General features: G+C 34.6%; 1 protein-coding gene across 1 annotated transcript in view; it reads right to left on the bottom strand.

Moving 5' to 3' along the window:
• ANKS1B (ankyrin repeat and sterile alpha motif domain containing 1B) overlaps positions 1–16,676 on the bottom strand; it is a 678,567-nt gene that overhangs the window by 407,154 nt on the left and 254,737 nt on the right. Inside the window, exon 10 of the mRNA XM_039878010.1 lies at positions 1,359–1,524. Within this exon, the coding sequence (XP_039733944.1) occupies positions 1,359–1,524 (166 nt within the window). The remainder of the gene's footprint in view (positions 1–1,358; positions 1,525–16,676) is intronic.

Below are 16,676 nucleotides of genomic sequence, written 5' to 3'. Positions count from 1 at the left end.
TTCTGAGCCTAACATCAGCCTTGTTATTCTGTCCATGTTTGTTTGTTTTTTTTAAATCCCTGTGTCCTCAGTGTGTAGAATGGTGCCTGGCACATGAAAAAATTCAATTAGTTTTGACTGTTTAATGAGTAAATTTCTGTCTTCTCTAACTCTTTCAGTCCTGCATCTACTACCCAGACTCATCCCTACTTGCAGTGCCCTAATTAAAGCTCTTTTACATTTTCATACACATATGCCTTCTATTTTCCTATGTTAACTGAGCTTTCTTTCCCCTGATCTTCCCACTATTTCCTGTTGCCTCTCCTATGAAAGATTTTTCACTCTTATCAACTCCCATAGTTTGAGATCAGCATTGTCTTCACTCTCTGTGACTACTTCTGGATTATTCACTATTTTTTTTTTTTTTGCTTTCATCCAAAATGTGCTGCTCTTCTGAAGATTATGCTGTCTTACTGTCACATTATTTNGAAATCTGGTTATATCATTCCGTCTCTAAAACTACTCTTCAAAAATAAGCAGTAATTGGATTGTCAAACCAAAAGAAAGTCTCTCTTTGAAACTTCTCTTACAACCCTTGTAGCATTGAATGTGTGGATGACCCACTTGAAAATTTTCTCCCTCTTTAGCTTTCATGCGATGACTCTGCGCTCTGAGAGGCAGTGGAGAGGTAATGGTAAGCAAATATGACAGTAGTTAAACATTCATTTTTGAGCAAAGGCCCCACCATGTATTGATCTTAAATAATACACCTAGCTCCAATTTCCTTATTGGTAACATGGGTATAATATTTGCTTGACTTCTCACTGGTTTATAATGCAAATAAATAAAATAAAGGACCTGAAAATACCACAAAAGATATTGGTAACATGGGTATAATATTTGCTTGACTTCTCACTGGTTTATAATGCAAGTAAATAAAATAAAGGACCTGAAAATACCACAAAAAATATAAAATATACGAAGTAGCTGAGTACACTCTGATAACCTGAAAACAGATAGGACGCAGAAAAGTGCACAAAAGACTCTTGCTACCAAATCTTCTATGAAGTTCTGAAGGACCCCAAACTTCATATCTGACTTAGAAGGTTCTTTACTAGTAAGAGGTTTCAAAGTGCCTTCACCAAGGCAGTACCACTACCATGAGAACTCTTGCCAGAAGTTAAGAGGCTTCATATCAAAATTCTCTGACTAATCTGCATTTCTTTCAAAATGCAAAATGCAAAAACAAACAAACCAAAACATTATTGTGACTATACTGGGGAACTTTAATTTTGAAAATATTGTAGAAAAGTAAAATATTAATAATAGATCTTTCCATATATAAGCATGCAAATCAAATTGTGAGTAAGAAATATTACCAGTTCTTGGGGAAGGGGCTCTTGCAATTTCTAAGGAGCAAGGTTTCTTTGTAACTGCTGTGTCCGTGAGATCACATAGAAAGTTCTCGTTTTCTGAAGGAAACGTATCCAGAGAAGCAGATGGTACAATTTCCATAGTGTAATTCCTCTTCTTTGGATAAGACTCCTGAAAGGAAGAAGAAAAAATAAAAATAACTTTGTGATAAAGACACAGCTTGTTTAATTTATAAAAACTAGAAAATATAACTGGATTCATCAGTTCTTCCAAAAGTGATTGAGAGGTGATGATTCATCTGTTTGAATAATCAATCATGTTACCCCAATATTATCAGTGACCTTTTTAAAAAAGTCTTTACAATTTGTTTCCCCTGAATTTATCACTGAACTAGTAAAGTTCATGATCTCTTGTCATGATCTCTTTTTGAAATATATGTCTATTTTCCAGTTGTGGCATAGACTGTTGTTTTATCAATAGTCATTCTCGAGACTCTGTTTTTCCCTTGTCTGCTGCCTTGAGGTAGCCATATGACTCAATTTTGGCCAGTTAGATATATGGGGAAGTTTGCTGGGAGGCTTCTAATAAAATGTTTTTCCTCAGAGAAAAGAAATGCAAGGAGGCTATTTTAGAGTTTTGGCCCTCTTTAGGTTCCTCTTTCTAGGTGAGGTTTTGATGGCTGGAGCTAGGGCAGGCATGTTGTAACCATAAGGCAATAAGCCTTAAATCAAAATGGTAACAAGGCCAAGAGTGGCAACAGAAGGATAAAAAGAGACTGGGACTTTGATGATATCACTGAGATATTCAAATAGCCCCAGGACCAGTTTCTCCAGGCTTCTTAAGTAAATAATGAAGTTCTTATTGTTTGAACCATTGCTAATTGGGTTTTCTGCCAAAGTATTACCAACACTACAACTAGTATTTTTCTTTGTGAATACATTTAATATACTAAGGTTATTTTTTTCAGGTTAAGATAAAATTAAGGTCCAATTCTATATTACTGATTCTTAGTTATATTCTAAAAATTGGAATTTATTTCATTTTATGAGATCTTAATTTTTTGTACAGGCATTAAATTGGTCAACAAATATTTATGGTGCATTGTCACATATATCTAGGACTATATTAAATGCTGGAGCTTTTTTTAAAACTAATAAGACATGATCTTGGCCCTCAGAAAGTTCCCAGTTTATTAGAGAAGAAAAACAGATTTTCTGTAAGATGAATTTCATAAGTAATCATGTTTTGTTTCTGATATTTGTTATCTTTATAAAATATAATTCATTATCAAAAGAAAAAGACAGAAAAAAATAAACTAATTTTCAAAAAATCTTCCAAGAAATCCAAGGGTTAGTAAAGATTTAGTACAAGCTCCTATATTTTCCTATAATGATATTTACAGTACAGATAATAAGTATTCAAGGTCAGTGTAATTGCTTTCAGATCATACTAGACTCTCACACATCAAAGAGTCAATTATGTTCACTCTATTCTATTGAAAGCAGAAAATTGGGAGTAATTTATTTTTAACAACAAAGGGTGACAAAATAGAAAGTGTCTAGAGGAAAGCAATCAGGATGGTATATAATTTAAAAACCATGTCACAGAAGAAATGATTAAAGGAACTGTAGTGCTGTGTCCCAGAGAAGAAGCATAACAGTATTCTCGTTTTATTTGAGAGGCTACCCCGCAAGAACTAGCCCACAAAGTGGGGAAGGGGAGAGGTTGTTATGGTAGATTTATTCTAAAGTTCTTAAAGGCAGAAAAAAAAAGACCAATGTTTATAAGTCAAAGAGTGCAAATTTGGGTCAATACAAAAAATGAATTTTATGAGTTAATAGTATTGGTTATCTTTTAAAATAAAAATTCACTAATATATCAATTAGCTAAAAAAAATAGCACTAGAAAGCAATGTAAATCTTTCAGCAGAACTATCTATAGATAAAATTATGAAAAAAACACATCATACAGTGAATGTACCAGATCTCTGTACACTCTATGAAGGCTGGGATTTTTCTCACTCACCAGTTGATCCCTAGAAGCTAATATAGATCCTGCCACATAGTGGGTGCTCAGTAAATATTTAATGATCAACTGAACAGTCTCTAATGTCTTTTTTAAACAAATCTAACTACCAGTTAGAGAAATGATTATGCCTTTTTAAGGTGTAAATTTATTTGTTTTTCAGCTTCATTATTATTATTATTATTATTATTATTATTATTATTTTACTGTTATTGTTTATCACTTTGTACATCAAAAGTGAAAAAATTAAGATGACAACAATAAGATTGTAAAGAACATGAAAAAAAGAGTTTCTGGCATAAACCCTAGTTCATCTTAAAATTAGATTAGTTAGAACAACCCCATTCTTCATGGATTTGGTTAGGTTGGAACTCTATAGTGTTTATAAAGAATTATGATGACTTTAAAGGCCTTGAAAATACTCTGAAATATAACCACATGGATGAGTTAATTTGATTTTTCCTTAAAAAGGAAGTATTTTCATTTATGAGAGAAATATTAGAAAAAATAAAGAAAGAGGAAGAAAGTTCACATTGAACCCAGCATGCTCAGATGACTGCTAATAACATTTTGGTGACATCATCCCTCATCCCTGACCACTTCCCTCTGTAAATGTATGTGTGGACATGTGGGTATGTGCAAAGATGAGAAACAATATTTTAAACAACAATGAAATGCACCCTCTTCTGCTTCCTAAGAGAAGGCCATCATTTCTCACTGGAACAGAAGTCTGCAGTCCACGGTTTCTTTACAGAAAGTGAGAGCCCTAGGGAGGGAGATGGTAAAACAAAGGTAGTGAAACTATGCCTTTGTGGTCAGATATTTCATATTGTCAAAAAAAGAGGAGCATTCTACAAAATACCTGACAAGAATCCCTCGAAAGAGGATGGATATGTGAGATAATAAAATGAATCTGTGTGTGTCCACTTCTCTGTTTAAGAGACAGAGCATTAGCACTGACCTTTCCCGGCCATGTTCTCCTTTCTGACTTCACCCCTGCCCTCGCCAACCAGGGCTAAATCCTGTTCTGAACTTTGTGTTTATAATTACCAGTATTATTGCCAAAATTTACCTATATATACATATGTGTGTGTGTGTGTGTGTGTATGTATTCATAAAAAATTGTTTTACATGATTTTGAATTTCATAAGTATAGTATAAAATGCTCTCATTCTTCTATGATGGAAGTCAATCAATATTACATTTTGTGTCTGAGTTTCATTTATTTTCCCCCCAATGTGGTGCAAGAATCCACTATAAAAGTATACCACAGTTCATTTACAGATCCTTATGACAGTGGACTTTTAAACATTTCTCAGGTGTTTTGTTATTATAAATAATGTTATAAATATTCCTAAATAAAGTCTCTTTGTACAAATAAGCTGGGTATGTTACCTATTCCAGTAGTCATGGGGCAAAGAGTCAAGTATAGCCACTAACTGAGATAACTTAATGAAACCAAGAGTACTGCATGGACAAAAATTTGCAGCAAGAGGTGATCGTGAGAACTGAGATTGGATGCCCTGTGGAATCTATAGAAATCCTGAGAAGGGCATTATATTTTTCCGATCAAAGTTGGATGAAGGTTCAAGGAATTTTCTGTAAATTTTATATGAAGATATTATGTATAAATATGTAAAGATATTATAGGTAATGTTTTCTAATTTGATATTTACTTTAAAGAATGCCTAGTGAACAAGTTTCAGTGACAAATATATTTTTCAATGACAAATATATATAAGACTAAGTTCCAATATACACATGGTCATAAATATAGTTAATCCTATTGTACTGGAATTCTAATGTTTTGCTTTAAGGGAACATTCTTGTGCATTTATATGTGTTTACGTGATCAACTATTTCTTTTAAAAAGAATTCTGTGACAATAGATATACACCCTATGTTTACATATAATTGAATTTGTTTCTGGATTTTCTAATTGTTTCCGTATGTCAGCCTATTATAGTATCAGAATCACATTGTTTTGATTTCTAAAGCCTTCAAATTAATTTCACTGTCTGGAAGGATAAGTCTCTCCTTGTATTCATCTTTGTTAAAGCATTCATGATTATCCTCATGTTTATTTTTTTTTTTAAATTTTGACACTTTGTCAACTCCTGAAATCATTCCCTCTCCTTTGTTTCTTGTCAGTAATCAGTACTTCTATACACCAGCCACTCAGACAACCTGAAGGCTATTCTTCAATTCTCATCCTTCCTCAATGTCCTGCCAAGTTAATCCATGAGTCCCATACTTCATCATTGAATTATATCTCAAACATGTTCATTTTTTTCCGCCCCTGCTACCACCCTACTCTGGGTCACCACTGTATCTCACTTGAACTGCTAGAAAAACTTCCAAACTAGTCTCCTTGTCTTTAATCCTGCTCCTCTTCTAATTAATTCACTTTCAAATACTAGCATAAGATTACTAATAGTAAGTCATGTCAAAATAAAGTCATTTCATTTCTTCATAACTTTGAGAGAATCATAACATGCTCTAGTCATAGAATATGTTAATTCTTTTTAAACATTTAACATATTAAATATCTCTCATAATATCTCAGAATATCTAGGCTGAATAATTTAATGATTATTAAATGCATTAATAATCCAGATAATAAGCTCATTAAAATAACAAGATCTAGAAGAATAAACCAAAGGTTAAACAGAATCCTATTAATCAATAAGGTAAGATTTCTACAGACCTGTTTGTCTAGCACCTAGCAAAGTGCCATGTTCATAATAGGACTCTATAAATATATGCTAAAAAAAATACATAAAATGATTAATATTTCAGTTAGATTTTAAAGCCTGCATCCTCCACTAGAATTAAAGAACCAAAGGCAAGAACCACCACCATCTTTTTCACATAGTATGAGCTTAATAAAATTTGTCAAATGAATGAATCAGAAACAATCATTCAAAAACTATCATAGATTCAAATCACTATAAGAAGAATAGCAATTTCTACTTGTGAAGTGTTTTATAGTCTGCAAAGCAAATAGTATTTCATTTACCCAGATAATTCTTATTTAGCCCCACAGTAATTCTACCAATGTTACTATTATTCCCATCCAAAATCTAAGGTTTAGAATAATTCAGTGATTCATCCAATATTAAGCATCTGGTTAGTGGAAATTTCAGTGCTCCAGCCTAGGTCTTATGACAGGAAATATGGTGTTCCTGCTATTGTATCACAGATAAAAAGGGCCATGACAAGATCTTTATTGACAGAACTAAGGGAAAGAAGAAACTCTGCAAACTTTTGATTACTATCTATTCCTGCTAACTTCATAGCCTTTGCAAGGCCTCTTCCGTACAGTGGGAAACCTGGATTCTGGTCCAAAGTTTAAGTGCCAATATACTCTTGATGGTAAATCCTGGTAATGGACCAAAGGAATTTAAAATACTGTGGCCCAACAATCTGACTCACCTTCAAGGTTGCATTGTACCTAGTCTAGCAAAATTGGGCTCTAATTTGGAGAGCAGTTTTTGCTTTCTTCTTGATATTTAGCCTCTATCTTTATTCTAATGCCTGGTTTGAGGATCCCAGACTTTTTCCTCTGCTTGATTTTTTTTTTTTTAATAGTAGTATGCCTAAGACTATGCTCTCTGCCTCAGTCTTTGCTAGCTGTCTTCTGAGGGAATAATAACCTTGTCCCTGAATCCTAAATAGGCTCCTAAGGCCCTGACTGCCTAACTTCACAGCTCCTAAAGGAATGTCTATCCTTAAAGCTAGTCTTAGTTGGCTTCATCCTACCTGCTATAGTTGATTGTGCAATGTGTGGATTAAATAGTACTTCTTCAAAAAGATGCATGCTGAAAGCACTGAAATAAATTAATAGAACAGTATGGTCCCCGCAAGGAAACTAAACATTAGCAATTAAAAGTCTATATAATATGTTTACGCTGTGTTCCTATAAAAGTTTGAAAACATCAGTGGCAGGCTAAATCTAATAAGCCTAGTGTGATCAATACAAGGTACTTCCTGGGAACAGAAGATAGTGGTTTGACTTAGATGGGTTTTAAGATGGCAGGTAAGTAAGACAATGAGAATAGAAGTACTGTGTTAGTTTATGACATAAGCTACTACATACTTTCAGTTTCCTAAATTCTTTTTTCAATAATGAGAAAAGTAATGCTAACACAAGGGAGTGTGGGTTTATGACTTTTTTGAAGTTAGAGATGACTCGCAATTCTAAATGACTCAAAATAAGTGAAAGCTTTTGCAAGTGGTCTTACTGCTCTGACATGTCTTGCAATATCAAGAAAAGTATACCCTTAATACTTACAATGGCATTTAAATACAAAAGACTACAATAAAATATAAAATAATTTTTAAAAAAGGGAAATAATGAGAGACTTTCAGTGGGAGGGAAGAATGAGTGACAGCTGGATAGTCTTAGGGAAAGCAGCATTAATGGTGGTAAGAGGAATGATGGCCTCTCAAAGATGTTCATGTCCTAATCCCGGCACCTATGAATATATTATGTCACATGGCAAAAGAGACTTTGCAGATGTTATTATGTTAGGGATCTTGAGATGAGGAGATTATCCTGGATTATCCAGTTATAAGTGAAAGAGGAAAGGAGCATCAGTGTCAGATGATACATGAGAGATTTGATGACCGGCCATTGCTGGCTTTGAAGATGGAAGACAGCCATCAGCCAAAGAATGAGTGTAGTTCACAGAAGCTAGAAAATGCAAGAAAATAGATTCTTCCCTAGAGACTCCAGAAAGGAATGTAGCTCTACCAACACTTTATATTTAGCTTGGTGGGACCATCTTCGACTTCCAGAACTATAAAATAATAAAAGCATTATTGTGGTAATTGGTTACTGTAGCAATGGAAAACTAATATAGCAACACTAGCGGAAGGCATCACATAGGGAGGCAACGAAAACTATTAAAGGCTGAATGAGGGACATGAAAGTTGGACTCCAATGGAAAAATACACCTTGTTATATTATGATATGACTCAATGTTTTAAAGATAGTGATTTTTTCACTTTTACTTAATCTTAAATTTAATATACTAGTATTGCAACAGATTCTCTCCCACTCCATCTTGGATCTTGACAAGTAATCCTAAAGTGCATTTGGAAAAATAAATGTATGCAATAGCCAGATATCAGTCTTAAAAGAGAAAAGTAATGGAGGAGGTGGAGACCAACCTTTATCAGATAAGTAAATTTTAAATGGCTCTGATGTAATCATTGAAAGGCAATAGAATAGGCAAGAGAATTTTTTAAAAGCTTGTGGAAATTTATTATATTATGAAGGTGGTATTTCGAATTAGTAGAGAAACAGTGGATTATGTAATAATTGCCAGTGACATAACTACTTGTCATTTGGAAAGAAATAATAAAGCTGGATTAATAGTTCATTCCTTACATCAAAGTAAATTCCAGATAAATATTTAAATAATAAATAAATACACTCGTAATAATAATCTTAAATTCACAATGACCTTTGAACAGGAGCTATAATAAGACACATAACCAGAGCTGTAGAGAAAATGATTGATGAATTTGAGTACACATAAATATTAAATTTCTATAAAGCCATTAAGATATTAAATATCAAGAGAAAAATGACAGATTTGGAAAAATTCTTTGACACATATGACAAAGGGCTAGTATCTTTATTATATCAAGAAAATTATAAATTAAGATGAGGGAACATTAACCTAAGGGGAAAAGTGAGCAAATGATAGGAGCAGTTCATGATAAATAACTAGAAATTCTTAAATGAACAGATGCTTGATCTCATTTATAATTAAATATATGTAAATTAAAATAACACATGATATACCATTCTTGACCAAGTTTCTGTAGATAAAACACAGTGTTAGGGTTTGGAAGAATGGGTACCATTAGTTGAAGTGTGAATTGATATAAGCCTCTTTCAGGCTAATTTGTCAATTGTTAAAGAAAACCTTTAGAAAGCAGATCTTTAGATAGCCGCTTTTAGACCTTTGTCATGTTAAAATTTTTATTCCTTCACCTGGAAACAGAAGGGTTTGGTAAACTGCCAGTATTATTCTTGGAGCTTGGTACTGTAAGGCACCACTTAAATGCATTGCATAATCAGCACTCTTGCTTTCTATAAAATTATGCACACTTGCTACTTTTAACATTTAAATAATTAAATGAAGGGAGGGTAAGTAGAGGGAAGCTTGCCTCTTAGTGTCATAAATGAGAAAAGTTGTAATCAGATCTTAGCAATTTCAATTATCTGAGTAATAAATGGATATCAGGATACCGTCCCCTTTCGGAAAGTGTTACCAATTAATGTTCATGGAGCCTGATTCTTAGTTAAGCCTCTCATGATTGGTCACTTCAAAGTTGGAGGTATCAATTAAACATTTGAAACTATGGCAGAAATCTCACCAGCAAAGTGCTAAAAAACAGTGTCAATACTATCTAAGAATGTTATTTTGTGTATGTTATGGGTTGAGTTGTGTCTCCCCAAAATTCATGTGTCAAAATCCTATCCCCACTACCTCAGAATGTGATCTTGTTTGGAAATAAGGTCATTGCAAATGTAATTAGTTAAATTAAGATGAAGTTATAAAGGTGAGCCACTAATCCAATAACTGGTGTCCCAATAAAGAGGGAGAAATTTGGAGACAGACATACACAAGGAGAACTCCATGTGAAGACTGGAGTTATGCTGCCATAAGGCAAGGATGCCAAAGATTGCCAGTAAATCACATGAAGCTAGGGTAAAGCATGAAAGAGATTCTCTCCCAAAGCCCTTAGAAGAAATCAACCTTACATACACCTTTAATTTGGACTTCTGGTCTCCAGAACTGTTTGGACGATACATTTCTGTTGGTTATGCCACCCAGTTTGTAGTACTTCTTAAGGCAGCCCTAGCAAACTAACACAGAGTAAAAACCAAACAAATGAACAAAAGGAAATGGTTGAAAAAAGTTTTGACTAATCTCTTTAGTGTTCTAAAATCTTTATTCCTTGGAAAATAACTAATAATTCACCAGGGACTAGCCAGAAAAAGAGGATTATCTCTATTCTTGATAAAATCCTGAAAAGTGTATCAAAATTTTAAATGCACATACTCTTTTACCCAGAAATTCTACTTCTAGAAATCCTGCCTACAATTAAACTCACAAATATAAATAAAATGTACATGTGAGAATTTGTACTAGGGCATTGTTTATAAGATTACAGGACTGAGAATGATTTTTTGATTCATCATTAAGGAATTGTTAATAAATAAATATTCATACAAGAGGCAATGCAGTATAATGCAGAGGTCTGCAGGTTTCGCACTACATAAAATCCACTTGGATGATTTAATAATTCATATTTGTGACTCTCCCCCACATTTTTACTAAATAAGAATCTCTGAGAGTGAACCTGAAGATCTATGTTTTACAAGCATACTGGGTCATATTGACGGAAATGGTTGGTGAAGTATATTTAGAAAATATAATAGTTAAAGAGTTAAAGTCATAATTCTAGCTCTGCTGTTTTTAGCAAAGTTGCAAACTGGACAAAAACTCAGTTTCCTCATCTGCAAGATTAGAATACTAACAATATCTATTTCAAAGGTTTGTTGGTGGTTGTGAATGAAATAACAAAATTAGTGAAATAAATTGAAATGGATTTTATAAAATGCTTCATGTAATGCCTAAGTTTCTAAATGTTCAATAAATGTAGCCAATATTACTATTTAGTCATTCAAAAAATAAAACTGAGATACATTTGTAGGCACTAATATGGTGAGCCAAAACAAACAGAAAAAACAATGCATAATGTATGTTCACATATGTGCAAAATGAAAGTATATACATGCATAATATATTCATGGAATATTTTTAAAAGAATGAGTAAAAGCTTGGTGATCAACATTGGGGAATAGGACGAAATTCTCTTTTGTTTCGCTTGCTTTTTAAAAAAATCTACATATATATTTTATTTTCAGAAAAAAAATTCCATGGGTCTAGATGCCACCCGAGGAAGGTGATGATACCACTTCAAATATAAATGAACTTTGATTTTTATTTCTAGTACTATTGTGTGAAATTTGCATACCCCAGATGAAATTAAAGATGGTAAAATCCCAGAAATAATCTCCTTAATAAATAACACAAATGCAACTGAAAATATGCCAAATGCTAAGCGAAACTAAAAAGGGATAAGGTTAACGTGAATCCTCAAGAAAAGACATAGATAATCAACATAAAAAGTCAAAAGAAATAAAATGTAATTCACCAATAACAAGATGACAAAGAGGAAAACTGCATCATGTGAAACAATCGAGGCTAAAAGACTAAGGAATGCATTGTCTTGGAAGCACTAATTATAGTCAAAATGAGAAGCAAAAAAGAAAAGAAAAGAAAAAAAAAACAAGATTGTTTATATGAAAGGATTTTTTTACTATGTGAGGAGCCTAACATTTCATATTTTTTGTTAGAAAGAGGCAGAAAACAAATTATTAGAAAAATGGAGTCACACTGAACAAATACACTAAAAACTTGAATATTCGATCATAAATAAATAAACAGGCTTCATGGCTAGATACAAGAAATCAGGAGATAAATCGAATCTATTAGAAAAATAGTGATTCCGGTCAAGATGGAGGAGTAGGTAGTGCTGTGCTTGCCTCCTCTCATGACCACATCATAATTAAAACTAAACTACAGAACAACCATCACTGAAAATCATCTGAAGTATATAGCTGAACAGAAGTCCTACAATTAAGGACATACAAATAAACAAGGTCAAGACTGGTAGGAGGGGCTGAGCAGGATGGGTTGGCCCCACACCTACATGAGGAGGTTGAAAATCGAGAGAAATCTTGGCCATGGAAGTTTCCACTGAGGATCGAGGGGTCATAGCCCCACAACAGGACCCCAGTTTAGGAGGAGAAGCCCTCGCAACTTTTGGCTGTGAAAACCAGTGGAGAGTGTGGCTGAGTGAGATGGAGGAGAGCTTGTGCCAGGCGTTCCTCCTAAAGAGCCTGTGCACGACCTTGCTCACAGATGGACTCACTCACTCTGAGCTCCAGAGCTGGGACAAAAACTTGAAAGGCACTGAGGACATACAGGAAGGAACTGAATTGTCTTGATTCAGGGCAAGGGCTAGAGAGGCAACTTTCTCCCAGACAGAAGTGCTGGCAAAAACCATCGTTCCTTTGTTGGGCACTCCCTCCATCCAGCCTGCACACACAGGTAGATGTCATATCTGACTCTCTTCAACCTAACCAACACTGCTGACTCTGCCCTGGTGACTTTCTGAGACCCCAACCTACCCAACTTGTGGGCTCACCCAAGTTGCTTCCAGTGGCTTTTCCATACAAATAGCTTGTCTTGGCTCATGCTATGGACTTTCCTAAAATCTCTCAAATGTTCACAAACCCCAAACAAGCAGCAACGGGCCTCTATTGCATGCATGCCCCATACCTCTTGCTAAGCAGCCCCAAGTTTGGCACTAGCATCAGCCAGTCTCAATTTACAGCTTAGCCTCTCCCAGGAAGCTCCCAGCCCAGCATAAGTGGCAACCATCTGCAGATTACTTTGTAGCTCATATCAAGTGGTCCTAAGGCAGGGAATAGGCAACAAGTGTACTTGGCCTGCAACAGAGCCTCTTCCAAGAGGCCCCAGAACTAACACACCCATCGATCAACTTTAGACTATACCAAAGCGCCACCCAACCACCTCCACAGATAACACACTCAATGAGCAGACTCAGCAGGCACCAGAGCCCTGCTAAAGTGAATCCTACTCCATGGGGTCAGCCCCTGCACAACAGCTCTTCCACTGTAGTCACAGCCAGTCCTCACAATCAATCAGCCTGAGGGTCAGTCCCTCCCACTGATGTATAAACAGCAACGAAAACTCAACTACAAAGGAAAGGCACATACAAGCCACACAAGGGACACACCTGGAGCACCCACCTCAGGTCACACAGGACACCTACTATATAAGGTCACTCTACCAAATAAGTAAATAAGCAGCTCTACCTAATAAGTAAAAAGAAACACAGGGAGGAAGCCAAAATGGGGAGACAAAGAAATATGTCTCAAATGCAAGAAGAGAACAAAACTCCAGAAAAAGGACTAAACAAAATGGAGACAAGCAATCTACCAGATGCAAAGTTCAAAATACTGGTTATAAAGATGCTCAATTAATTTAAGTGGAAAAGTAGATGAGCTCAGTGAGAACTTTAAAAAAGAGATGGAAAACAGAAATGGAGAGAGAAAACAAAAAAGAACCAGTCAGAAATAAAGGACACAATAATGAAATAAAGAATACAGTACAAGGAATCAACAGTAGATTAGATGAAGCAGAGGGTCCAGTCAGCAATTTGGAAGAGAAAGTAGCAGAGAACAGCAACAAGAAAAAAGAATCTAAAAAAATGAGGACAGTTTTAGGGGCCTCTGGGTCAACAACAAGCATACCAACATTTGTATCATAGGGGTATCAGAAAGAGAAGGGAAGGGAAGAGTAGAGTTAGCAAGGAATTGAAAACCTATTTCAAGAACTAATGACAGAAAACTTCCCTAACCTGGTGAAGAAAATAGACATACAGGCCCAGGAAGCACAGAGAGTCTAAAACAAGGTGAACTCAAACAGGCCCACACTAAGACACATCATAATTTAAATGTCAGAGGTTAAAAACAAAGAGAGAATCTTAAAAGCAGCAAGAGAAAAGCATTTCGTTTTCTATAAGAGAGTTCGCATAAGACTGTTAGCTGATTTCTCAACAGAAATTTTTCAGGCCAGAAGGGATTGGCATGACATAGTCAAAGAGATGAAAAGCAGTGACCTACAATTAAGATTACTCTACCCAGCAAAGCTACCATCTATCAAAAGACAGACAAAGAGCTTCCCAGACAAGAAAAAGCTGAAGGAGTCCATCACAACCAAACCAGTATAAGAAATGTTCAAAGGACTTCTTTAAGAAGAAGAAGAAAAATCGAAACTATGAATAATAAAATGACAATAACTACATATCTAGTAACAATTACTTTAAACGTAAGTAGATTAAATACTCCAATCAAAAGACATAGGGTGGCTTAATGGATAAGAAAACAAGATCCTTGAATATGCTGCCTACAAGAGACTTGCATCATATCAAAAGATACACACAGACTGAAAGAGAAGGAAAAAGACATTTTATGAAAATACAAATGCAAAAGAAAAAAACTGAGCTGGCATTCTTATACTAGACAAATAGACTTTAAAACAGGCTATAACTAGAGACAAAGAAGGACCCAGCAATTCCATTTCTGGGTGTTTATCCAAAGAAATCCAAACACTACATCAAAGGGACATGTGTATCATATTTTCATTGCAGCATTATTTACAATAGTCAAAATATGGAAGCAACCTAAGTGTCCATCACCAAATGAATGACTAAACAAGTGGTACCAAATATAATGAAATATTATTCAGCCATAATAAAATGAAATCTTGTCATCTGCAACAATGTGAATGAACCTAGAAGGTATTGTGCTAAGTAAAATAAATCAGAGAAAGACAAATACCATATGATTTAATTTACATGTGGAATCTAAAAAACAAACAAACAAAACAAAATAAATGAACAAAAAAGAAACAATCTCAGATACTGAGAACATTTTGATGGTTTACAGATTGGGGAGAGGTTGGGGCATGGATGAAAAAGGGAAAAGGATTAAGAAGGACAAATTGATGGTTAGAAAACAGTCATGGGGAAATAAAGTACAGCATAAGAAATATAGAAAATAATATTATAATAGCTAAGTATGGTGTCAGATGGGTACTAGATTTATCAGGGGGATCACTTCATAAGTTATATAAATGTCATACACTAAGTTGTACACCTGAAACTAATATAATATTATATGTCAACTGTAATTGAAAAATAAAAAATTATTTTTAAAAAATACTGAGATTTAACTTAAATATTGGAAAGACCAAAGACATCATCAAGTTTGTAAAAACAAAATGTTGGGTCGATATTGAAGTTGCAAAGACAAACCTTCAGGGTTGGTAATACTGAGTGGTCCTAAGCGACTATTGTAACTAGGCATGAACCTTTAATGCTGATGTTAGTGAATGTGTGACTTGAAGGGTCAGAGGCAAGGCAGACAGGAAGAGTGAGAAATACATTATAAACTGTTCCCAGGATATTCACCCAGTCACCTAGGCTTGAACTCTTAAAGACATTTTGCTTTCTCTTGTTCCATCATGCTTATTGTTACCGTAAAGTAGTAGTCATCAACTTCTATAAAATTTGCACTTCATAACAACTACTAAACCCAGTATTACTTTTCTATAACTACCAGACTAGTTCTAATTCCCTTGGCTCATACGTATGTTACTTGAATACCCTCCAAACTCCCATCCCTAAATCCATGTCATTTTTACACCAAGGATTTCTACCGTTTTGAATAATAAACATGTTTTTAAAGTAAAAATTTTAACAAATCTTTATATGATAATGTTGGGAATTTAGAGAATACAATAAATGACTTCCCTGCCCAAATTATAAATGAGAATCCAAGGGCTGACAAATCTTTTCTGTAAAGGGCCAGATAGTAAATATTTTAGACTTTTCAGTCCATATAATCTCTGTTACAACTACTTGTTGCTGCTGTTGCAGCAGTAAAGCTACATACAACACGTAAATGGAAAAGCTTGGCTAGATATGGCCTGCAATGAGTCAGATTTGGCCCAGAGAGAGTAATTAGCCACAGATAATACAAAAGGTTTAGGCAAATAGATTAAAATGTCAACTAGGTTAGTGACAGAGCAGATACTGGAGAATGTAGATTAGATGAAAGGCAATATAGGCTACCTACTACTATATCCCAGAATTAGATAGAGAGTACTAGCATCAGGACTCCCAAGCCTAAGCTGATTCTTTATTACTAAATTTAATGACTCATACTCTCTGCAGGTGAGAAGATCACAAAGCAAATTGGTGACACATGCTCAGTTTCTGCTCTCAAATTTACAAATCAATTAACTCCCCTGAGGAGTGAGTAGGAGCAGAGAAATGCTCAGTTAAACTAATCAATGTCTCTCTACATGAAAATTGATGCAGAGAAAGAATCCTACCTTCCCTACCCAACTCCAATAGGTAAGTTATACTTTTTAGATCTGTTGCTTGAAAAACAAAATACACGAGCAAAAAAAGCAAAAATAAATATCTACTTTATTAATCATAGCAAAACTGAGGCACATTTGAAAATACTAAATATGGATATGGATATGAAAGACCTATTTTTATTTATATAATCTATAGACAAGGCTTGATGCCCACATGAAGCTGCAAGCCCA

This window comes from Pteropus medius, unplaced genomic scaffold (assembly GCF_902729225.1).
Source record: "Pteropus medius unplaced genomic scaffold, Ma_sr-lr_union100, whole genome shotgun sequence".
Lineage (NCBI taxonomy): Eukaryota > Metazoa > Chordata > Mammalia > Chiroptera > Pteropodidae > Pteropus > Pteropus medius.
This window is presented reverse-complemented; position numbering and strand designations above follow the sequence as displayed.